Consider the following 25,993-nt stretch of genomic DNA (forward strand, 5'->3'; position numbering starts at 1 on the left):
TCTATCTCTCTCTCTCTCTCTCTCTCTCTCTCACACACACACACACACACACACACACACACGCACACCAGCGCCTGTCTCTGTGTCTAACTTTTCCAGTTGTCAGTGGGAGGAAATACTAAATAGTATTTACTATTCCTGGATGTGGAAAAACCTTTTGTGTCCTTTTAAACCAAACTCTCAGCTTACGAGAATTTTAAAATAGCCTACAACATTTTAGCTGCTGTTCTGATAGCATCCCGTGGAGGAGAATGTCTTCTGAGAGAGGAGTCAATAGGCAACTTGACCACTGCGTGAACGCCACAAGCATCCTCATGCCCACTAGGATGGCTGTGACATCACCAGGAGCTACCCAGCCTCTGTGGGTTGAGGACAGTGTCCTTATGCAATCCAGCTGGTTTGTAAGTAGAAGCACAGGAATGAGGATGTCTGTGAGGCCAACACAGGCAGAAGTGGAGAGGGTTGGCCCCAGAGAACACGTGAGAGAGGATTCAGGATGGGGGGGGGGCAAAAAAATCACATTTACAAAAGAAAAAAAGAACATTGAGGTTTCAAAAACAAAACAACAACAAAAACCCACTTAGTGGACTTTTCCCCCAAAGCAATACTCTAACTTAATGATAGCTGCTCATTTGCTGAACTTCTGTGTATTCTGCAAATTTAAAGTGAGGCCAGCCCTTCCTGTTTTTATTTAATTTGCCACTGTGAGCCAAGGAAAGGAAAAACTGTGAGTTACTTTTTTTTTTTTTTCTTTTTCCAGAAGGGAAAAGCAGCTATGGGGTAGATTTCCAAGTCACATGGCTAGCCAGCTGGTGCCACAGTGATCAAGCCCAGCTTGCTTAGGGTCCTTCAGTGAGAAGTGAGGCTAAGCCACCCTCAGCTCCTCCCCACAGAAATGCCTGTATTCTTTAGGCCAGGCGAGGGATTCCTGCCTCTGGCCCACCCATGCTGAGCTTTTCATTTATATTTTAATTGTTATTTTAAAATTAAATTAAAATTTTCCCTTTTCACTTTACATCCCACTCACTGCCCACCCCTCCCGGTCACCCCTTCCCACAATCCTTCCCCCTCTACCCTCCCCTCCTCCTCTGAGCAGGTGGGAACCTCTCTGGGCATCCCCCCCACCCCACCCCCGACTCTGGCAGTTCAAGACTAGGTGCTTTGTCTCCCACTGAGGCCAGACAAGGCAGTCCAGCTACAAGAACATATCCCTGTTCAAGAACAGCTGTGGGGATGGCCCCCGTTCCAGTTGTTCATTCTCTGAGTGGCTCCACCCAGCAGCCAACTCAGACAGATGCAGACACCCATAGCCAAACAGTGGATGGAGCTCAGGTACTGTTATGGAAGAATGGGAGGAAAGATTGCAGGCAATGACGGGTATAGGAACTCCACAGGAAGACCAGAACTTACCTGGACCCTTGGGCTCTCTAAAGTCCGAACCACCAACCAAAGAACATACATAGGCTGGACCTAGGCCTTCCCACACATATGTAGCAGATGTGCAGCTTGGTCTTCATGTGGGTCCCGAACAACTGAGACAGGGTTGATCCCAAAAGAGATGTTTTTGTTTAAACCTTCCCAGCCGCTTTCCAACCCTTCTGCCACCAATACCGCTATGCTACAGCTAGCAAATCTTTCTAGACACAGCCTGTAGGATCATGTGAACCCTCTCCCTATGCGCCCTAGCTTTTAGCGTGGGGTTCACTCAGCCTTAATCAGGGACACTAGGGATCTGATTTTTGCATGAGCCACCCTGCCCCTGTCCATGAGCCTGACTTTTCTGTCTTTGGGTTGATATGCTCTAAGCTTCTTGTGCACTGCTGTGCCAGCTTAGCCTCTCACCTGTTGTCTGGCACAAGTCCTTCTGTCTTACAGCACAACCCAGGAGAACCTCTTCTGGGAAGCCTTCCAGGCCTTTAAGAATCAGGTGTGATTGTCCTTTGTGTCCTCAAAGTCACCTGTACCCTAGTGCATGGCGTAGGACATTGTCGTGGCTTGGCTTTTTTGGGAACTGTTCATTCCCTCCGGTTCTTTCATGTCTGTCTCCCTGCCCGGCACACTGCCTGGCATAAAGTAAGCACCCAGTAAATGTCAAATGGACCATGTGTTACATTCCCTATTAAATGGACCATGTGTTACATTCCCTATTAAACACCCCAGCCACTGCCGGCTCTGCCACCAGCCTGGGTGTCCTCCCTAAGCGCGTGCCTTCAATTTTCAAAGTAGGAAAGTCCTGATGCCCTCGGCAGGAAGAGGTTGATTCTGGCCTCTCTGCGGATGAGGCTTAATATGTATTCAACCCGAGAGGTTTCTCTTTGTAGCCTCGAGAGATGGTACAGGCCTGTGATCCCAGCACTCTGGAGGCGGCAGTAAAATGATCAGGACTCGTCTTTGATTGCATAAAAACTGAGCCAGTCTGGGGTAGATGCGACCTCACCTCAAAGGGGAAGAAAAAGGAAAAAAAAAATCAGCTTGTAGTAGCAACTTTTTAAGTAGTAAAATTTGAGCCACTGTGGTGAATGCCAGAGAGCCACAGACTTCTACTCTGGCCAGTCCCTCCACTTAATGTGGTGCGGAACAGAAGGAAGCAGGACTTCCAGAAAATGATGGGGAAACCCCCAAACAGGCTGCTGTTTTCCCTCTGCAGCTTGGAGCAGCCCAATCTGTGGAAAGGAGAGGCTAGGCTTCTGCAGGGCCTGCTTCTAATCCCTGCATCCTCCTCTGCCCCACCTGTCCACCACCACCACCACCACCACCACCACCACCACCACCACCACCACGCAGTGGGGTTTGAGTTCCCTGCTGCTCCCAGCTACTGCAACACGGAGTAAGAAACTGCTTTTCCAACTCATCCATTAAAGTAGGCTCCTGCAGTTGCTGCCAGAGAATAGCATCTCCTACCTAGATTTCAGCTTTATATTCATGGTCCAAACTCAGACACACCACCACGACTAAGGTTTCCCTCCCTGGCAGTCACTGTGTGTGGTCATAAACTTACAAACACCTTCACTCCATGCCCTTATTTCCTAGCTACCAATTATTCATTTATCTTTTTGAGGGGGTTATATTGTGCTTTTATGGTGGGGGCTTGGGGACTATGCTGTGTGTGTGTGTGTGTGTGTGTCTGTGTGTCTGTGTGTGTGTGTATGTGTATGTGTGTGTCTGTGTGTGTGTGTGTGTGTATGTGTGTGTATGTGTCTGTGGGGGGGGGGGAGTGCTCACCCGCACAGGTGCCTATAGAAGTCAGAGTATCTTCCTTTCTCATCTCAGCCCTTTGTTTCTGAGACAGGCTCTCTCAGTGAGCCTGCACTTGGCCATTTTGCCTTGATCAAACCCTCGGGATCTTCCTGTCTGTACCTCCCCTGTATTACAGTTACAAGTGTACTCCAACTTGTACATGCCCATCTTTTTATGTGGGTGCTGGGGACCCAAGCTCGGCCTTGTAGGACAGGCAGCTTCTCCACCAAACCATCTCCCAAGCCCCGGAATGAGACATTTTTAAAAGAAGTTGCTGGACCCTAATGTTACCTGAATGTTTTTTAAATAGCACTTTGTGAGCTATGAGGTGATTGCACACACATGCCTATATTTGTAGCACTCAGGCAACTGAGGCAAGAAGGCCCTGAGATTGAAGCCAGCTTGTACTGTGCATAGCACACACAAAGCCAGCTCTAACCGGCAACACAGTGGGACCCTCGACACAGCAGCAAGCCAGGTATTAATGGACAGCAAGGACCCTTTGCTTTTGGTTCCTAGAAGCCTGGTCCTACCACATGTGGAGCTCTGAGATGGAGCTCCTGGGTCTCTGTTGTGCCCCCCTGTAAAAAGCAAACGGAAATCCATCCACCAGACATTGTGAGGATTGAGTGAAAGCAAGGTTAACTCAGAGCTTAGGGAAGGCCCTGAAATACACACAGCCGCCCCTCCCCAACTCTCATCTTCCCTGTGCCCAGAGCAACAGTGTCCTTGTGGACTCGCTTTGACATGAAATACTTAAATATTAAAGTGCAAGACCTTGAAATAGTTAACTGACCTCAAAGAAACACCGAGAATGCATCTATAAACGTGCGAATCCGGCATCCGTTCATCCTTCTCCCTACATCCCATCAACCGACTTTGAACTCTAGTTGGAGTCAGCAAGCTGGGGGCACCTGGATCCTAGGTGTGTGTCTTGCTCCTGGAAACATCTCGAGTCTTAAAGATCTGTCCTGAGATGAGGAGCTCCAGAGAACTTTCTGGAAACGCTTTATCTAGGATGCTTGCGTCACTTTGCTAGGGAGGCTTTGTATTTTTATTTAGGCTGAAAAATCGACTCTCTCCCCCAGGTGGATGTTTCACTGAACACAGATGTGCATCATCTGCTTCTTGTCCAGGCACCTGCCTCTGATGTCACTGCGCCCCTTTGTTCTGCCCCCCCCCCCCCCGACCTCACCTTTTGGCTACATCTGTCTCCCATCCTCCCTCCACTGACTCCCCTCCAGAACCATTGCAGGAAGATTCTAGCATCCAACACCTTTGACTGCGTCCTGTCTCTCAACACCCTATCCTAAGAAGATCTGTGAGAAAACATGGGGCGCTGTGGCTCAGGAAACCGGGGGCCTTGTCCCCCTTCTCAGACACAACCGGAGTAAAACCAGAATTGACAAGCCAAACAGGGAGATGCTGTTTAACCTTGCTCTACTTTGGTATGCCCTGCCCCCACCTGACTAAGCAGACTGCCCCACTCTGTGAACCAACTCTGCCACGGTCTGTGGGCTGGCCACCCCCCTTCACTTCTAAGGCATATTTCATCCAAAATGGGGGTCATTTGTCATCCTTATAGTCACTCAGTGGGCATCCTTACAAAGGACACTGATGTTCCCCAGGGTGCTTGCTGAGCATAGAGATGGCAGAGAAGTGAAGAGCCAAGCTGCTTGGCCCGTGTTCTCTCACATCTGTCCCCAGCTGTCCCCAAGGGCAGCCATGGCTACCTCTGTGGGAGGGGATTGGCTGTTGGAAAAGGTTGGAGAAAGCTCTCTTTGGGGTGCTTCCTGAGACATTTGGAACATTGCACCATTTTGAACACAAGACTCCAATCCTAACTCCTCAGACTTCACAGAGAATAGTGCGAATTCATGGGCTGTTGGTTCAAGCCTCCTACTGACAAGCAACACAGTAAGATGCTGTTTAACCCTGCTTCATTTTAGTGTGCACCCCCCCACACACACACACACACTGACTAACCAGTCTGCCCCACTCCTGGGGAATCCAAGTTCCATTCTGAGAACCATCTCACCCTTCTCTTGTTCCTTACAAGGCCTTTTTCGGTTCCCTGCACCACACCCCCATGTTCTCCATGCTGGTTTTACAGAGCAGAGAGTCTGGGCTGTGGTGACAACCTCCTCAGCCTTACCATTAAGGTAGACGACCCCCAGATAATGTGCTGACACTCAATGCAAGACCGACCAGCATGCCTCATGCCTCTGATTCTCATCTGTGAGCGTGTGGGGCCCAGAGACACCCAGAGTCAGTGCCACTGTGCATAAAGATCATGAACTTAAAACTTGAAAAGCCCCAGGTCTGTGTCCTGTGGAATTGAGTCTTGGGCCTTCCTTGTTCTTGTCCTGTGTGGTGGTAGGATATGGGAGAGTGTTGTTTATCTCTAGAAGATACAACGTGGACCCAGCATCTTGTCTTGTCTTCTCACATATAGTGATTTGAAGGACAACTGTATGCCCCCACCCCTGGCCTCTGCATAGGCTCAAGGATTTGAATACTTGGTCTCCAGGCAGTAAAGTTGTTTTGGAAAGTGTAGAAGATGCATCCTTGCTTGGTGGAAGTGTGTCACAGGAAGTGGGCTTTGAGATTTAAGAGTCTCTACTACTTGGAATTTCCCCTCCTCTGCCTCACCTCTTCCAGCTTTGGGCTTCCTCTTTCTGCCGCTTGCTGCCGTGCTCCCCACCATGACAGACTCTAACCCTCTGGAACCATAACCACAATAGCCTCTTCTATAAGTTGCCTCAGTGGTAATGTTTTATCACAGCAACAGAAAAGGTAACTCCCGTCCCACCAGTCCACTATTCCCTTGGGCCTTGAAGTCCTTGAGTTCTAGAGACATGAACACAAACTTGCATCTGATGTCACTGATGGCTTCACCACCACAGACACTGTTGGGGGCAGTGTTGCTGGGTCCCCCACCCTGGCAGAAAACACTGGTATCAGTGCAAAAGTACTGTGGCCATCCACACCCCCATGAAAGAGTTAACAAAGAGCACGCGGATGCTCTCCCTGCCACCAACTGGCATCTAAGTACGTGCATGTGGGAGACAAGTTGGGTGATGTCTTCCAGATATTCTGAAGAAGAGGATTAGCATCATGCAAGGTAGCCTGGGAAATCACCACCTGGCAACAGAGACCCGGACAAATTGACCTTTGCCCTGGGCCTCACCTACCTTGCCTACAAGACAAAATCTTAGCTTGTGCAGGTGGTTATGAGGACCACCCGAGGTGAGGGAGTGGTGTGGCGGGCGAGTCTTTGTGCATGGCAGAATGTGTCCCCACCATCCCCAGAGATGCACTGCTAATGTTCCTTCTTGTTTGCTGTCACAGCGGAGGGTCCAGGATGTCATCAGCCCCATTGTGTTTGAAGCCGCCTATAGCCTGGATGAGCACGTGATGGGTGAGGAGGTCCGGGAGCTGCCAGTCCTGACACCGGTGCTTCGCTGGAAGAAGGGACAAAGGATCTCCCAGAAGAATCAGGTTAGAACTCGTCCTGTTTTGTTTCTGTCTCTGATAAAAGACCCTGGCAGAAAGCAACTCAGCGGAACAAGGGCTTGTTTTAACCCTTGACGCTAGGTTACAACCCATCGCTGCGGAGAAGTCAAGGCAGGCACTTGAAGCAGTGAGCTACATCATGGCCACTCCGGGTGACATCAACAGCAGGAGGGGGGGGGAGGGAGAGAGGGAGAGAGAGAGAGAATATGCATGCATGTTAAGCACTCAACTAGCTTTCTCTACTTAAACATACCCACATGCATACATACACACATTCTCTCTCTCTCTCTCTCTCTCTCTCTCTCTCTCTCTCTCTCTCTCTCTCTCACACACACACACACACACACACACACACACAAACAAATGGGAAGGTGACATTTGAGCCCTACTGGTCACTTAGAATCATAACAAGTATAAGGGAGATGAAGGAGGGATTCGAAGGACACGAGGTTTCTAAGTGAGTGAGGTAGAGTGCAGGGCTAGCCTTATGGTAAAGCAGACAGGAAGATGGTTTCTGTATTAAGAACCAGACACTGGGGGCTGGAGAGATGACTCAACTGCTAAGAGCACTGGCTGCTCTATCTAAGGACCTATGTTTGACTTCTATCACCCACACAGTGGCTTGTAGCTGCCTGTAATTCCTGTTCCAGAGGATCTGATACCCTCTTCTGACCTCTACAGGGACCAGGCACACGAGGGGCAAACACTCATGAAGACAAAACATTCATACAATCAATATAGAAACTGTGTGTGTGTGTGTGTGTGTGTGTGTGTGTGTGTGTGTGTGTGTGTGTGTAATATGATCAGGTCTTCCCTAACCATGGAGCGATGACAAGAAGTCAGCATGGACACCTGTTACTATTCAGTAATTCCTAGTAATAAAACCCCAGTCCAGAATAATGTCTTTGTTCTCTGAGGCAAAATCTTGATAGCTTAAAAAACAAACAAACAAGCAAACAAAACCTGCCCAAGCTTGTATTGTAGACACTGGCACTTGATGTGTTAGAATTTACCTCAGCACCCTGTGTTTGCCGAGCCACTGCACTGATCAGGGCAACAGTGGCTAACTCTAGTCAGCTTGTTGTAGCTCTAAGCAGACTTGACCTGAACCTGACCCTCATTCCTACAGGTTCATAGAGTGCTGAGGCGGATCGTCCTCACTGAAGAACGTCTTAAAACCTTTACTGACTAATATTGACTAGGACAGCCAGTGACCCAATCCAAGCCAGAGAAAAGGGGAAAGACTGGTATCAAAATATCATTCTTAGTCACTCCAGGTTCATTAATTAGCAGTCATATGAATTAGCAGTCATCTAGACAATTGATTCATTGTTCTCTGTAGAGTTGAATCAACTGCTTCAGGCACCAGTATGAGCCAGTCTTCACTGACTGAACCCCACTTTCCACAGTAAGACCTAGCCTTCCATCCAGCCATCCACCTATCTGTGGACCAACCAATCAGTGAGTGCTCTGCCCTAAGTATGAGCTGGCAACCAAGGACAACTGAGTTTACAGGATATGGGACATGGAAAAGAAAAGGCCAATTGACATAACAATAAACAGAATATTTTACTTAGAAGGCAAAAGGTTATTCTGTAAATAAAAAAAAAAAATCATAAACTTTTGGTTTTTGATACAGGGTCTTGTCATGCAGGCCAGGCTGGCCTTGAACTTGTAGTCTCCCTGCCTTAGCCTCCCAAATGCTGAGGTTACAGATAGGTGTGGTCACACCCAACCTGAGATTATAAAAGCTCTCTCACAGTAAAGGTGTTTGGTTCCTAGTGGCCACTCTGTGTGGCTCACAAACTCCTATAACTTCAGCTCCAGGGTATCTGTCGCCTGTTCCTGGCTTCCAAGAGGACCTGCACACATGTGCATACACACACACACACACACACACACACACACACATACATGTAAATAATAAAAGTCGTAAGAAGCGACATGTTAAATAATGCTATGGTTCAAACTGAAGGCATGTTAGGCTGGATTTGGGGTGACTGGATGAACACAAGGAAGAGGAGGGCCTGTGCAGCTGATGATTCTCTGTTAAGTTAAAGCCACGTATTCCCAGCTTGGCCACTGTGGAAAAGGACATGTAGTCAAGACTACATTGGCTCTAATGCAAAATCACGTAGACATAACAGCAGGAACACTACTTATACATTTTGGTCTCTGCCTCCAAGCCAGTTCATAGCAAAAACAAAGACGTTATCAGAGTGACTGGATTGTAGAGGAATAATAGTTCTCCTAAAACCTAAATCTCTTGGTATCTTTTTTTAATTGCCAAGCTGGGAGAGATCGCAGAACTTGGTGAAACAAGAAATTGCTGTGCATTACTCCAAATGCAGAGGTCAGCAATGGTATGTTGGCCTAAATGCCCCAGTGCCAGTGGCCCCAGCTGCTTTGGGGATCATGTAAGAAAGTTTGGGAGTAAGGAAGATGGTTTAGTGTCTAATGGGCTTGCCACACAAGCATGAGAAGGTAGGGATGGGAAGAGCGAGCTGGCTAAAGAGACTAGCCATATTGGCAAGCTACTCTGTCTTAGCTGCTAGAGAGATGGCTCTGTGGTTAAGAGCACTGACTGCTCTTCAGAGGGTCTGGGCACAATTCCCAGCACCCACACGGCAGCTCACAGACATCTGTGACTCCAGCTCCAAGGGATCTGACACCTGCACACAGACACATGTGCAGACAAAAATACCAAGGCACATATGGTGGTGCACGCCTTTAATCCCAGCACTTGGGAGGCAGAGGCAGGAGGAGCCTGGTCTACAAAGTGAGTTCCGGGACAGCCAGGGCTACACAGAGAAACCCCCCCCCCAAAAAAAAAAGACTCTACCTCAGTGAATAAGGTGGGAAAGAAACTAAGGGTGACTCCCAATGTCAACCCTGCATCTCCATATTCAGGCACTCCTTCCTGCCCCCATACTTGAGTGTGCCTACATACACACACACACACACACACACACACACACACACACACACACGAGAACTGACATTGATGAAGGAAAAGAAAATTCCTGGACCCATCCAGACACATGAAATCAGAAACTCACGGGATGACACATGGCTTTTAATAACTTGACCACTGGTCCTGACACAGCTAGTTTGGACCTGTAGTGGAGCTAAGAGTAGCAGTTTGCCTGTGAGATGGGAAGGAGTGGGGAGGGAGGGAGCTGTGGTTTGGTCAGTCCTTATCTGGTGTCAGGAATTCAGTGGGACAGTGCATTCATCTGGTAAACTGAGTTGTAACATCAGTATGCTTTCTAGAGACACAGAAATAATCACCAAGATAAAGATGAGCAGCCGTGTATAACAGCACTTTTCCCTTCGGAGAGACCCCGGCGTGGCGTGGGGGGTAGGGAGAGTGATCTTACTTTTCTTTCCCCCCCACCATGTCATTCTCTGGTTGAAATTAAAAGAAAAGAAAAATATTGTTTTTAGATTGGAAGAGTTGCCAGGAGCCCGAGACTTTCTAGGAAAGCCGTTCTTGCTTATTCTTCTTTGCCTGGTTATGAAAAACAACAAAACCGAGCCGGCTTAGCCATCTCCACCATCCCTCCATGTGGCTTCCAGATGTTGGCTCTGTCAAAGGGAAAAGCAAGGGGGCAGCTAGCAAGGGCCACTCCAGGAAGCAGGGCTCAGGCACTATCTCTGTCACCGAGAGCTCAAATAGGACACTGTGGTACTTGGATCCCAATCCCCACCCCACCCCCACCCCCACCCCCACCCCCACCCCCACCGTTAGTCCTCTGTCCCCCCAGGCTCAGCCCTCACAGCTTCTCACCTACAGGGTACACCACACCTGTGTCCACAGCTTTCCTCTCAGGGTCAACAGGACCCTGAACCTTAGTGCCCTGATCCTCCAGCGCTCTCTAGGGTCACCCACACACTACAGTCCAGCCACCCTCAAACTTCCTGTGCTCTTCCGACCTTGGGCCCCGCTGGCCCCTCTCCTGTGAAGGTTTTCACCCTCTCTTCTCAAGGCCAGGCTTTGTGTTTGAGGTTTCACCCTGAATGTGACTACCTCAGAGATCCATTCAGCTCCCCCAACTCAGCCTCCTGTCTGCTCTGTCTGTCAGCTCCATCACAATGGATTCTGTCCCATGACTTGATCATCTCCCACACTAGGGAGAAGCCCAGGGAGTGCAGAGATTTCTGTCTTCTCTCATTAGCTATTAACCCCCAACACCCACCTCCAAACCTGGTCTCACACGAGTGTCTCCACAGAAAGAGCCCTGTGAAGGCACAAAAACTCATGTCATTCTGCAAGGTTGTTCAGAGACACAGGGTATGCTGTGAGCTCCCTCTGGGAATCCTTCCTTGACCAGTTTGTGCTGTCATTTGCAGTGATTTTTGCCACAGGGATGTGTGTGTGTGTGTGTGTGTGTGTGTGTGTGTGTGAGTTTATTTTTCAAAACATCAAGCAGAGGAAATACAAATGGTGAAAGAGAAGTTGTTTCTCTGTGTCACTTTGTCATAGCCATGTAAAGGTAGAGGAGAGGGGGAGGGAGAGGTCAACACAGGGCTTGGTAGTTCAGTAGGCAGAGTGCTTACTTAGCACCTATGAGGCCCTAGGTTCACTCCCTATTACCATGGAAACCAAGTGTAGTGACTGGATGCCTATAATCCCAGTCCTCAAAAGGTGGAGACAAGAGGGTCAGAAGCTCAAGGTCATCCTTGGCTACACAGCAACAAGGCCAGGCTGAGGTAGAAAAGTCAGGTGGATTTCTGTGAGTTTAAAGCTATCCTTGTCTATACAGAGAGTTCCAGTTCAGGCCAGCCTGCTCTACATAGAGTTCCAGGTCAGTCAAGGCTCCATAGTGAGACCCTGTCTTGAAGAAGCACCAGCAGAAGGAACATCTTGTGTCTCCTCCATCTGAACAAAACTGAAGCAGAGATGAAATATCTGAAACCATGCTGCCCTCTTACCATGGGCCTCATGAATGACGCTGTTGCATTTTATTAAAATAAAATAGAAACCAAATTGGGACTGAGAAACCTATTCTCAGGTTAGGGCAATCTTACCATTTAAAAAATGCTAAATACCATGCCAGGTGTGGTGGTTTAAATAAGAATGGCCCCCATAAGTAACTGAGCGTTTAGTCATGAGGAAGTAGCACTATTTGGGAAGGGTTAGGAGGTGGGGCCTTGCTGGAGTGGGCGTGGCCTTACTGGAGTGGGTGGGACCTTGCTGGAGTGGGTGGGGCCTTGCTAGAGGAAGCTGTCCCTGGGGCTAAGCTTTGAAGTTTCAAAAGCCCAGGCCAGCGTGGTTTCCTCTCTTCCTCTCTGCCCATGAATCATGCTATAGCGCTCAGCTACTGTTCTGGCACCTGCCTGTGTGCCACCACACTCCTTGGCACCAGGGTAATGGACAAAACTGAGACTGTAAGCAAGCCCTCAGTTAAATGTCTTCTTGGTCATGATGTCTCTTCACAGCAACAGAACAATAATTAAGAAACCAGATGACAAAGGGTCATATAACACTTGCACATAACTAGGTTCTCTCATACCTGGAGTAGTACTGTGGGGGAATACCAAGTCCTAAATGTCACATCTGTGGCTCTGGCAAATAATACAGTATGAAGCAAACATCTGCTATGAAGTCACGCGTGGTGTATCAGAATACATCTTGCTTGTTTGCCTTTAAATAGAGCCTTCTTGATTAGCCCCCTCGGGTGGGATTTGAAACACATTTACTCAACCCAACCCAATTATCAAAGGCTTCAGCCTGGGACTTGGTTGCCTTAGCAACCTTATATGCAGTGTACAGCCCATGTACATAATTGTAGTTTAATCTAAAAGAAGTATTGCCTCTCTGAGAAACTGGCCCTTCTCTGATCCTAACAAACACATTTAATACTTATCCTTCCTGTTACCTGAGAAGGAGGGGTTTTTTCTAGTATGGATGTGGTAGTAGAAATAGGTCCCATGAGGCCTGAGCAGCTGGAGCCACCCAGTGAGTTCCCGACCCCTCATTTCCATGTCCCAGTTGCTGCTTTGGCAGCACGGGAAAAGTTCACAGCCCTGACTCGGAGGCAGATGCCACCAAACCAGATGCATCCTTCCCAAACCACAGCCCAAAGGTGGTAAAGACTCCATTAGCTAAATATTAAAGAGCAGGAGTCAGCCGGTCCCAGCCTGTGGCCAGTCTGTTTTTTGTAAAAAAACGTTAGCTTGCGGTAGTAGGCAGGGAAGGGTGATCAGGGGTAGAAGAGCTCGCTGCACAAACATGAGAAACACATTCAGACCCAAGAACCCGTATAAATCCTGGATGTGGCTGGTGGCCCACCTGTAATTCCAGCCCTCACAAGGCATGAATAGACAGGCAACCCTCTGAACAAGCTGCTAAGGGAGGCTGGTCACATATGTGAGCTGTAGGCCTCCTAAGACGCCTCACCTGGAAGAATAGGTGGAAGAATGGTCAAGGATTACTCCCAGCATCAACCTCTGGCCTCCACATGCATGCCCACATTCGTGCAAGCATGAATAAACACACACCTGAAACACACATAAAAACAGAAAAAGGGTTGTCACCATATTCCCATGCCTATCCACAGACAATTACAGTGTGATGTGTCTGTCTGTTGAGTCACTGGAAGCAAGACAGCAAAGATCACAAACTCAATGATGTCCCATCTCACTCTTCCCAGCCAAAATTACTAGCCCCATCTTTTAAAAAATCGAGTAAGGGTTCAGTGAGAAATGAGAAAGGGGATTTTCTGGATGAAAGTGTAATCCCCAGGGGTATCCATGGTGAAGAATGGGGTGAGGAAGAAGTCCCAAGAAGAGCCTAAACTGGGGGCTGCTGGGCACGCTGCCCCTCGGCCTCAGGATCTGAGGCAGGAAGCGATTATCTCTGGAGAGAGGTTTTAACTTCCCGCAACAAGGAGAGATGAGCTCGCCCCACATGGCTAGGAAGGCTTCGTCCAGGGAAGTGAGCAGTCAGGGCCGTATAGACCTGCAGGTAGAGGCTAGAGGGCAAAAGAGGAGACTCCAGTCACACCCAGTGTGGCCTGGTCTGATGGAAGTGCCACACTTGGGTTTTCCAGTGGACTTTGGGTGCACATAAAAGTCACTTGACAGGTTCCTCGGAGAACAAACTTACAGCTGTTGGGATTGCTACCTGAGAGGAACACTGTAGCTGAGCCATTACCTTACAGCCATACTCTCTATGCTTCATGCCAAGGAGAAATTTCTCATTATTCCTGGAAACTCTGTCCTCATCCAGCCTGTTGAAGCTGTGGTATGCCAGCCATCTTACCTCCCAGAGATGATTCCTAGGAAACAAATTGGCCATTTTCCCAGAAGAGACTGGTCCAGGTCCAGGCATGGGAATCAAATTTCAACCTCAGCATACAAATGTGTGGACATGTGTGGCCAATGTGTGTATGTGCACACACATGCACACACACACACACACACACACACACACACACACACACACACAGCACTCGTTGGGTACAGGACTCTTGATTTAATAGAAAATTGCTGTTTGGATCCTTAAAGCAACTGCTTTCCTAACTTACTAAGGGGCTTGACTCAGTCCAGGTTCTAAATCGTGCATCCTGCTCTTGTGCCCGGTGTTCCTGACTCAAGGAAGACTATTGGACTGGCAGAGTGTCCAGTGAACACTCTGATATCAGATTGTTAAATCTATCACTGCAAAACAAAACAAAACAAAACACACTCAGAAATTTGGCTCCCATTAGGAGTCAAGGGTCTTATATGTCACACCATTTCTTTTTTAATTTACCTGCTGATGGTTGTTTCCATATTGTTGCTGTTGAGAACACTGATGTAATAAGCATAAGAATATAACCATCTCCTTAAAGCGCATATAAACTCCACATGCACACACATGTGAACATGCACATATCCATATGTACATACATGCACATGTTAATAAAAGACCATATCAGTAATTACTGTAAAGAGACTAAACTCCTGCAAATAAAAACATATAGTGATGGAATAGGTTAAAATACACAGAAAATCAAACTGTCTGCCAGAAGTTCACTTCTGGTCTGACAGTATACATATGGGCAGAAAGAAACCTACATGAATGTTAACCAAAGAAAAGCAGGCATAGCTCACACATAAAGACTTAAAGTAGATGTGAAGAGCAAGAGCTGTCTCTGAAGGCAGTGAAGGGCTTTGCATAGTAATAAGAGTGTCAGAGGGGCTATCGACATGGAATCCCTCACCTCAGAAAAGTTACATACATAAAGCAAATACTGACAGACCTGGAAAGGAACCCTGGCATCTTACTTTCAACTATGGGTTGATAGAGGTTCTACGCAGAAGACTTCTGTCTTCCTTACTCTTCTGCTGTAAAAGGGCAACACGATCAAGGCAAACTTAGAAAAGAAATCATTGGATCAGGGGCTTGCTTACAGTTTCAGGTGAGTCCTGGACCATCATGGCAGAAAGCACAGAGCCAGCCAGGCAGGCAGGTGCCAAAGGCCAGGTTTGACATCAGGAGGGTTCATTGAGGCAGGCAGTGAAAAGGGGTATGGTGTTAGCAAATGGGGTCATGCTGATAGCAGCTGACGAGTCTTCTGACAGCAACGGGCAATTTACAGGGTCAGTACTACTGATAGAACAAAACTTAACTATCTGGGGCTGGCAAGAACACTCAGTAAGAAACTCTGAACTCTTAACTTGTAAGTGTCCATGCATATAGGCAGACAGACAGATATATATGTTTGGTGGGTGGCACAGAGCCCCCAAAGCCACAGACATACATTTGGTAGATGGGGCTGAGCCCCAAGAGCCACACACTATTCCTTCTCTCTGGTGATTTATACCTTCTTAGACAAAAGTTCTTTATAAAATTACCTCATAGATAAAATGTTACACAAAGAGAGAGTTACAGAAAGATGTCAATAGTAAGTTCAAAGCAGTGCTTCATTCTCTAAGCTCATTACAAGTTCAAAGCAACAGTTTCACGTGGCCTTGCTTTATCATGGTGCACACCTGTGGCTTCATCCTTGGACCTGACCTAGAGTGAATGCTTTTCCTTGATCACAAATCTGTCCCAAGCCTATATCTCTTCTTAGTGCAATTATGAAGGCTCATTGTATTATTCAGCCTTTGCTTACTATTCCATGGGGAGGTGGCACATTCTATTCTTGATTCTAACTTTATTGCATCTGTCTGACAAAACAACTAAAACCATCTCTGTAAGCTTTCTTCTTAAAATTCTTTGAATCAAATTAGGAATTCTATAAAATCACTAGTTGATCTAAAAAGCATTAATTCATGAAAGTTCATCTTCATGTTGATCTGCAGGAAATTTTCCCAATAGGGTGGGCTAATGCCCAGGAATCATTAGGCTGTGTAATAGTGACAGGAAAGGCAGATCAGTGGTGAGAAGCAATCCTAGGAGGAAGTCTCTGGAGCTGTGCCTCTCCAGAGTGCATCCATCACAGCCATGCAAACCCATGAGCCACCTCCAGGAAACTCATGTGCTTGCAGTAGTCTTTTCCTAGACGGCTTTTGGAAGGAAGACAGGCAGGCAGGCACTAGAGTAGTAGTTAAGGACTTACATCTTCAAGCATAAGGCAGAAAGAGATTGAGACAGGAACCGTTGTGAGCTTTTAAAGTCTCAAAGTGCACCCCCTGTGATACACCTCCTCCTCCAACAAGACCACACCTCCTAATCCTTCCTAAACAATCCACCAAATGGGACCCAAACATTTAGATGGCCTGTGGGGATTTGGGGGTGTATGGGGAAGTGGGACATTCTCATTCAAAACACCACAGCCAACAAAGGAACAGAACAGTTAGACAGTATTGTAGATCAATAGACCCAACAGGCATGAACAGAACATTCTACCCAACAGAAGATCACCCAATGATCACCCATCATCTCCAACACACAAGGAAGTCTCCACAATAGACTTCATGTGAAAACACAAATCTCAGCAAATCTTGAATCATACCAAATGCCTTTTCTGACCACAATGGAATGAAACTAAAAAAATCAATAACAGAGGAAAAATGGGGGAAGTGGTGAATTTGCTTATGGATTTTCCATTTGGCAGGGCTTAGTCAAGCCACCTCATCTCTCTGTACAGAGCAAGTTCTCACCAGAGACTCTGAAGTCCCTCACAGCTCTACTCCTATGACAACTCCATCACATGGGAACCTCTTTACAAAAACCTGGGGTTTCCTTGGCTCAAAGTAGCTAAGTTCCAAGAACAAATAACTAAGAGAAAGCCCTGTTGCTTTTTATGTAGTTGGCTTAGAAGTCATATAGTACAGCTTTTATTGTAGCCACAGACCCTGCTGGACAGCAGGGAAGCAGTCATTAGTGTATGCTTCTCTGTGGGAGGAACTCTCTTATAGCACTGTAAGGAGCATGATGGGGGAGACATTTCTGAGCAGATCCTTGAAAAATACCTTATTCTACACTGAAGCGGGTTCACATCTACTCCTGTTTCACCATCAATTAGGAAGTCTCATGGTGCCTACTTATTTAAACTGTAAAATTTGAAGGGTCTTTCCAAAGATGGGTAGTAGGGTCTAAGAGCTAGGTTGTCAGAGGTTAGAAGGACAGGGCCCCAAACTTGAAGTATATTTGTCACAGGATAGATTGAGATCCCATTCTCTCCTCAGTTCTTACCTCTGTCAGTTGCCACCTCTGAAGCCATCTCTTCTCATCACCACTCCATCCCATACTTCATCCCATGCTGTCTACAAAAGGCTCATTTTCAATCAAAGGTGTACCCGGGGATGGAAAGAGTTCATGTACAGGGATGGAGTAGCTCATGTACGTCTCAGGGAAAATAGACTGAGTCAGGTCCTGTCACTAGAGGCAAAGTCATTACACGATTATTCAAAGGTTCCAACCAACAAGCAGATTCCAGGTTTATAATAAATATATACCTGACATTGGAAGAGCCCACATCTGTCTCGCTTGCCTGTAAAGTAAGATCAGGAATGGTTTTTTGATGTCTGGTTTTTGAGGACCTGATGTTACAAGATTGAGAGGATAATTCTAAGGGAAAATAAAAGGTAAAATTATCAATGTAAGGTCAATTGAAAAGCCTCAGCAGGGCCATAAGCTTGCCTATGATGGACTGGCAAACTTAGGTTCCATCATCTTGTTAAGGATGCCTTTATCTTCATCCTTGCCCTAAAGCTCATGGGGTCTTCCCTTCATCTCAAACATCTGCACATCTCTCCTGTTTTCCCCTTGGTGGCAGTGAGATATCACAGAAGTCTTTTATTGAAGCTACATTGGAATTTGGCTTTTCCCTTACTTCAGTAGGGTCCAAGAAAGAACACAGGAAGCTGCTCTTTTCCCCAAGACTTCCATGATAATTAAGGAAGGGAATGTTGGCTGGGACATTTTATTCTTTTGGAAATGTGGCATGCGATTATGAATTTCCATGGGCAAAACTACCCTGTCTAGTAGAGTCTAGACTTTCTATTAGCCAACAGGCTTGCTGGAGTCCATACTGGCACTCTGAGAGGCCATGTAGACTGGTAGTGTGTAAGGGAACAAACTACCTAGAACTGTGCTTGGGTAGGAGGGGAAAACCTCACTGACTTGAGCAGGATCCTTGAAGGCATTGAAGGTTGGTAAATCAGAGCTAGTGAAGAACTATGGGCTCTCCTTTCCAAATCCTCCCGAAATGGTAAAACAGTAGGAGCTGTAGAGCACCCCATTGTCTAGTAAGGAGGACCTTCTCCATAGATCAGAACATCAGAGAGATGGAGACCACAATGAGGGACCAATGCTCACATCCTCCTACTCTGGAGGAGTTGCAGCCTCAGCCACTGTTGCTCCCCATCACATGGCCAACCTTCACAGTCAGGCCCACACTCCTGAGTATCCCTGGAACCTGAGCCAGTTCTAACCCACTGAACTTGAGGCCCTTAACTGAGTGGAGCTTTAACTGCCACGGGCCAGCTCCTGTGAGAGAAACAACATTCTCTGCTTACCTCTGCCTGCTAAAATCATCCCTGTCACTTGCATTCTCAGCCCTAAGGCCTCTGGGACTAATAATTCAACATGGCCCCAGTGCTTGTGCAGAAAATGGTTCAAGGAAAGATTTTGTTCCTCCCCAAGAGAGATCCTAGAAGAGATGAACAGATTGGTGTCTCAGGATACCTCACACGGAAGGCTGGTCACTGATGACTTAGACCAGCATGTGCTGAAAGACATCTGTCATGCATGGCCATGGCTGGCTTTTCTAGAGTGTTAGGTATGCAAACTGAGGTGTTGAAGCTGGGCACAGGGACATGTTCTTACCTACTGAGCCATTTCCCCAGCCCCACCTGCATGCCTCCAGAAAGAACTACATGAAGCACTCAGTCATCTGAGCATTAGAACAAGTGACATGCTCATGGCCTCAGGACCACTGTTGACAGGGATTCCCTGGAACCTTGAGGAAGTCCCCTCCACAAATCCAGGTGCTGGCTTCCTTGGGTTGGTGGGAAAGTGCCTGGAGGGCGCTGGTTTGCAAGTAGGTGGTTGGCCATTATTTTTGTTCGTTTAAATTCTGTACCAACACCAGCATCTTCTCTCCCACAGACAGTTTTTGAAAGGAATTGCCAATCTGAGGACTGTGCTGCCGACCTGCAGCTTCGGGGGAAACTCCTGCTTTCCAGGTACTGTTCCTTCATGCCACTGTCCCAAGAACCTGCTGCTCCCTTTTGACGCTACACCACAAACCTGGAAGTTCAGATTTCCCCCCAACAAAAAAGGAATACGCAGTGTGAATGAGTTAGGATATTTTATGAGTTGGTTTTAGAATATATGCTATAAATACTAATTTAATAGCAGATATTACCAGAGGGATTACCAGACGTACAGTTTGCAATTTCATCCCATCTCACAACTGACTGACTGTTCCTTATAATTTCGGTGTTTATTTATGTGTTGAAAAGGGACTTGACATTTATTACTTTGTATTACGTTGCACTACGGGAAGCTGCCAGCATTTGACCTTTGGGGATGTTCATGTGACTTAAGGTGGTATTATTTGAAAATTCCTTTCATCTTTTTTCCCTGGCATTCAACAATGGTGTCTGTTTTAGCAGCGAACGGTTTCTGAGGCAGGAAGGGGTGAAGGAAGGGGACAGCAGGCCTGGCCATGCAAGCAAACAGTCTCTTTATTATTTCAGGCCTTCCTCCCATGGTCTACAAATCCCCCCTGGCCAGGGATGAACCTGACCAAAGCCTTCTGTTTCCCCTTTGCCAACCCTTTATTTTAGACTTCTCTTAGAATGACGGTACTTATCCTGAATCAGCCACAGGGCACACAACGGTTTCCTTTTGTAACACGCCTTCTGAAAGATTATAGTAGCTTTGGGGCCAAGAACCCCCCTCTGCAAGATCTGTAGCCACTTTTCAAACAAGTATCAGTGTGGATAGATACTGTGTAGAATGTTTCATTGTGTACTCACCCTAACCCAAAACATTGAGAGTTAAGTTTGGGTCAGTGATGACAGGCAGCTAGGACATTTCTTTTTCTTTTTCTTTTTCTTTTTCTTTTTCTTTTTCTTTCTTTTTCTTTTTCTTTAGTTTTCTTCCTTCCTTTCCTTCTTTTCTTTAAAGATAGCCTTACATAGCCCAGGTTGGCCTCTAACCCCCCGTCTGTTTCAGTCTCTAGGAGGCTGGATTACAAATGGTGTATCACTATGCCTGGATGGAGTGCTACAACATTTTCATTTTTCTGTGTGCTTGTGGGTGTAGGCGCCTGCCATACACATGTGTCGGGGTGGAGCCAGAGGTCTCCATCAGATGTGATGGTGTTGGGGCTGTACAGCTGTTTTCTGAGATAGGGCTCTCTCACTGGCTGGTTGACTAGGTGGCCCTGCAGGATCACCTGCCTCTCTCTCCACAGTGTTAGATTTACTAGTGTGCAGCACCATGCCTGGTTTTTTATATGAGTTCTTGGAGCAGACTGAAGGTCTCATATCTACATGATGAGCACTCCATCTACCGAGCCATAGCCTCAGTCCCACACTCTTATTTTGGGTGTTTAATAATATTTTATTCATCAAAGGAAAATCAAACTGAGATTCCATTCTTTAATTGGAGTATACTTGAGAAGGTGGCATAAACCCCAAGACCCCACCCCCAAGTGTACACACACAAACGCTTTTCCTGACTACGAACGTCTTAGATGCTAATTGGCTTTGGTTCTGGTCTGGAAGAAATGGTGGCTTAAAGTAACATATGCTTTTCTAAGCTTGGGAAATTGCTTTAGACACATAGAGTGGGTAATAGGGCTGTTTAACGGTAAGAAGAGCCTCCTGGGGTGGTTAGAGACATCAATTTTAAAGAAGGTTCATAAATTATCAGCTCATTCATTTTAATTTTAGGTGTGTCTTCCAAAAAAGTGTTTTAGGGAAAGTACGTGAATTTCTTTTTATGTTGAGCTAGACCGTAAATGCTGGGGTTTATTTTGGATCATAGAAGACTCCATGTGGTAGGAAAATATCTACTTGATCCATGGTTAAACACTGCAAGGAAAGTTCTGGTGCCCTTGCTGGCCATTTGTTAATTGTGCTTTCTGTGTAGCAAGATGGAAAACTCGAGGATTGTGGTCAGCAAAGTACTTTTGGCTGAAGTTGCTTCCATTGCTGGCCTTTCAAGAGTGTGGTCGTTGAGGCATGGCAAGATAAACCCAAGAGTGTGATAGTAGTACCTGTGAAACCTTAAAAATATGGTCACCTAAACAGAAGCAATGTCAGTTGACATCCCAGTGTGGGTGCAAACAATCAGACAAGCTCCACCCTGGCATGAATTGCTATAGACAGTTCTGCTGAGAGAATGAAAGAATGAGCAAGAATCAGCCTTCTCCAGGTATGAGTCCCCTGGTAGGCTAGCTGGTCCCAAATGGGCCAAAACACCTACAAATAACACTAAGTGTACTCAGGCAGCAGGTTCTCTCTCTGGGCTCTGTGTGTGTGTGTGTGTGTGTGTGTGTGTGTGTGTGTGTGTGTGNGNGNGNGNGNGAGAGAGAGAGAGAGAGAGAGAGAGAGAGAGAGAGAGGAGACAGACAGAGACAGAGAGACAGAGAGACAGTGAGACAGTGAGACAGAAACAGAGACAAAGACGGGGAGGAAGGGAGAGACAAAGGGAAGATCTTAGTGGCACTTGTGGTGACTGTTTCTTCTTATCGTGTGCAGGTCATCTGCAGCTTGGTTACGTTCAGTTGTACCTTAAGTCATTCGCTGTGCATCTGAGTCTGCTGAAGGCTGGCTCCCATGTCTGGCTGTCCCAGCTTCCCTCTGTTCTTCCATTGTCCCTCTGGAGCAAGTAGGCTTGGGTGGGCATATTCCTCTCAAAGAATGTCAAATTTATTTGAAGCCAGCACAAACAAGCAATGGCTCCTCAGGCCTGGGCTCACACCTGGGACACTGTGACTTCGAGCTTGTTCTATTTCCTACTTCCCATCACATGGCCAAACTCAAATTCAATGGCTGGAAAATATTTTCTGCCTCTTTACTGAGTGGATTTCAAATTTTATGGGAAGGGGCATGAAGATAGCCAGGGGAAAGAAGAATTACCCATGATGTGATCTACCGTGCTCCCTATGGGGCAGAGTAGCCTCATCTCTCATCCTGAAACTGTAACAATTTCAAGGTGGATATGATAGTTTGTATATGCTTGGGCCAGGGAGTGGCACTACTGGAGGTGTGGGCTTGCTGGAGTAAGTGTATCTCTGTGGGTGTGGGCATACAGCACTGACACTGGATGAGATCTCTGAAGCTCAGAGAAGTGTTCTTAGGGCTCTGAGCCAATAGTTAGGAATTAGGTATTGTCCTACAGGAACCATGGTCTCTTTCCATGGCCTGATCTCCCATGAAAGAAACCTTTGTGATGCTCTTAAAGCCCCTGGGTTCCCACAGGAGGTGTCAGGGAAACACACCCATCCATAACTGGGTGAGCAGAGACGTGAAACCAAACCACAGACTCTTCCGTGCCAGGCACATGAGGGAGGACATGGCCAGAAAGTTGTGATGGGAGCCAGGCTCAAGACTGCATTCACTGTAGTTTACAGCCCTGAGGCACAGGAAGTTTTACTTGTTACTGAATAACCTCTCTCTATCCGTTATTGCCTGAGGTGCAATGCACACACATTTCTTGTTTAACCAGCTACTATGAACAGCTGCAGAAATGAATGGGACGTGGACCCTACCCTCCTGGTCTGTAGTCCAGGCAGGATAGGGCCGAGAGACTGGTGGTGGGCGTGAGAGGAAAGCTGGATAGGCTCTCGCAGAGGAGCGGCTCTAGACGCCTCAGGTCAAGGGGAGTCGAGGTAACTGAGGCAGTCTGGGTAAAGAGAGGATGTGGGCAGGTCTTCACTTCCATGAAGAACTGTGGTGTCTAGGGTTATAGAGCTGGTTAGAAGCGAGATGAGGCAGAAGGAACAGAGGGATTGGATCACAACGTACCCATGAGTTGGGACTGCATCTGAAGTCAGGGGAGAATATGGAAGTCCCAGAAGAGGAGCATAATTTAACAGGATTCAGCAAGCTGCACTCCAGGGCCTGGGGTATAGGATATTGGGGTGGTAAGGGGCCTTTGGTCTCCTGCACTCAAAAACAGCATGTTCCACCCGGAGCTTTGAATCCGGTTCTCTTCTCATCATCTAAATTCCAACTTTCCTGGCAAGGGTCTGAGACATAGATACCATCTGTCTCAAGAGTATGGGGATAAACCTGGGTGGGGGTGGGAGTGGGGGCTGTTGGCATTATCACCACTATGGTGCTCCTGGTTTCACCAGGGAATTTTAGATAGAGCTTTGGTCTTTCACACACACATCGTTAGAACCTAGCTGTCACTTTCTATGCCCTCACTATAGGCAGCTGAAGCACAGTCCTATAGGAAGCATGGCTGCAGTGGCAGGGCAGACTGTGGAGTTTGTGTCTTATGGTGGTAGATGGATGGGCTAGAGACATGGCTCTCTCATTAAGAGTGTTTATTGCTCTTACAGAGGACTCAAGTTCAGTTCCCAGCTCCCAGCTGACTATAACTTCAACTCCATGGTATCAGACACCCTCTTCCTGACTCTTTGGGCACCTCTATTCATGCCTGTCCCCCTCCCTGTGCCAACACACACACACATACACACACACACACACACACACACACACACACACACACACACTCACACACTAATGTTTTTAAAAGAAAGTAGAGTATGATAGGAGTTTGGCCAGATTAGATCAGACTTAAAGCAGATAAAAGTAGGTCTATTGGGAGGCAGCTATTAGCGGGGCTTACAGATCTCACAGGTGGAGGTCAGTGACACATCACACATCTGGGCTAAAGCTAGGAGGCTTTATAGAGCTTAGGTGAGGAGAGATGACGTGCTAGCTGGGATCTAGGATGGTGTCCATATATGGTCAAAAACTGAGCACCTAGGGAGGCCCTCTTGCATGGGTTGCCGGAAACTCAGAGATGAGAAATGATGATGTTTTAGCCCAGAGTTTTCTCTAAACAGAGGGATTGGGGGCAGGAGTTTTCTCTGTGTGGGCAGGGCTAGGGGAAGGAAGGCAGATGGGGTTTCTCCGGCCTGTGCAGGGGATGAGCAGGGGTTCCAGCCTAAGATTATTCGGAATGGCCAGGGATAATGGTTTTGTCTGCCCAAGACCATGGATTTAGTTGGCATTTTCCTCCTATTTTGTCTTTTGAGACAGGGACTCACTAAGAAGCCCAGGCAGGGCTCAACCTGGCAACCTTCCACTTCAGCCTCCCCAGTGGCTGGCATTACATGTGTTTGCCACTCTGTCCCGGTTGGATGTCACTTTTCTCTGTGTAGGACATGTGTTCGTTCCTGAAGGTCTGTGGTCACTTAGCCATCCAACTCTTGAATTAAAACTCTGAGATTAATAGGCTTGAGCCTGGTTCTAAGACATGCCATCCACAAATACCCAGGAACAGGGATGAAATTGTTCTGGAAGTTTCCATGAAACAGAGCTGCCAATTCCAGTCACTTAAAGATCTGACTGTCTGTCTGGGTACCCACAGCACCTAAGAGAGCACAAGAAGAGAAACGGAAAGGGAAGGACTTTGTGGCAGTTGAGCTGAAAGCTTTTTCATTTGTTTTTGACGCATCCCACCTCGGATAGTGAATCACCTCAAGGCTTTCTTAACAGCCAACCTCAATTAAAAATTAAGGTCCTTGAAAAGACCATGGCTGGGCAGTGGCGGCACACGCCTCTACTCCCAGCACTTGGGAGGCAGAGACAGGCGGATCTCTGTGAGTTCAAGGCCAGCCTGGTCTACAGAGTGAGTTCGAGGATGGCCACAGCCACACAGAGATCCCATCTTGAAAAACGAAAAACAAAACACCTTGGAATATTTGCAAAGCCCAGACCATTTTCAGCCATGTAATTACACTCTGGCTGTAAGCTTGGTCATGCTGCTTTCATGGGGATTAGGAGAGTGTGTTTCCCTAAACCACTTCCTGGCTGGAAGATAGCTCGCTCCATCCATAAAGGACCAGCTTGTAGAGAGGACCACCCACCTCAAGAGCATCCATACGTAGAAACAAAGTGTTCTCCTTCTCAAATGTGGTCAGAATCAGTAACTACACAGTGGAGAACAGAAGTGAGATTTTCTTCTTTATTGGGCACCTACTATGTACTAGGTACCCTATTTATTAAGCACCTACTATGCACTAGGTACCTTACAAAGTTCAGCCATTAAGTGCACTGACTATTCTTCCAGAGGACCTGGGTTTAGTTCCCAGTACCCACACAGAGGATCATAACCATCTGGAACTCCAGTCCTAGGGGATCCAATACCTTCTCTGGTCTCCATGGACACCAGCCATGCACTGGATACAAACACATATGCACAGGCATAATACCCTACTTAAAAAATTTAAAAATGAATAAAGGTCTCAGTGTACACAAAGATTCCGTGGCATCTTACCTGCTGTACCACTATGGATGGGTAGTTAGTTTCTATATGACTTTGTCTCCTCAGCTTGAAAATGGAGACATGACTGCAGCCCTGAAAATGTAGAATAGTTACTGAGTTCATATGTGTTTCCCTGGTTCAAAAAGTCTCTGGTGAGACAGGTGTGGCAGGTGGCACACACCTTTAGTTTTAGCACTCAGGAGGTAGAGGCAGGGGGATGTCTGTGAGTTTGGGACCAGTCTGGTCTATATAATGAGTTCTAGGATGGCCAGAGGCTGTATAGGAAGAGATCTTGACCAAAAGAAAAAAGAAAAAAAAGAAAAAAGAAAAAGAAAAAGA

General features: G+C 47.0%; 1 protein-coding gene across 1 annotated transcript in view; it reads left to right on the top strand.

Moving 5' to 3' along the window:
* Itga9 (integrin subunit alpha 9) overlaps positions 1-25,993 on the top strand; it is a 293,314-nt gene that overhangs the window by 161,660 nt on the left and 105,661 nt on the right. The window contains exons 16-17 of the mRNA XM_021207169.2: positions 6,589-6,738; positions 19,304-19,380. Coding sequence (XP_021062828.1) covers positions 6,589-6,738; positions 19,304-19,380 — 227 coding nt within the window. The remainder of the gene's footprint in view (positions 1-6,588; positions 6,739-19,303; positions 19,381-25,993) is intronic.

Source organism: Mus pahari, chromosome 10 (genome assembly GCF_900095145.1).
Source record: "Mus pahari chromosome 10, PAHARI_EIJ_v1.1, whole genome shotgun sequence".
In the NCBI taxonomy this organism is placed as follows: domain Eukaryota; kingdom Metazoa; phylum Chordata; class Mammalia; order Rodentia; family Muridae; genus Mus; species Mus pahari.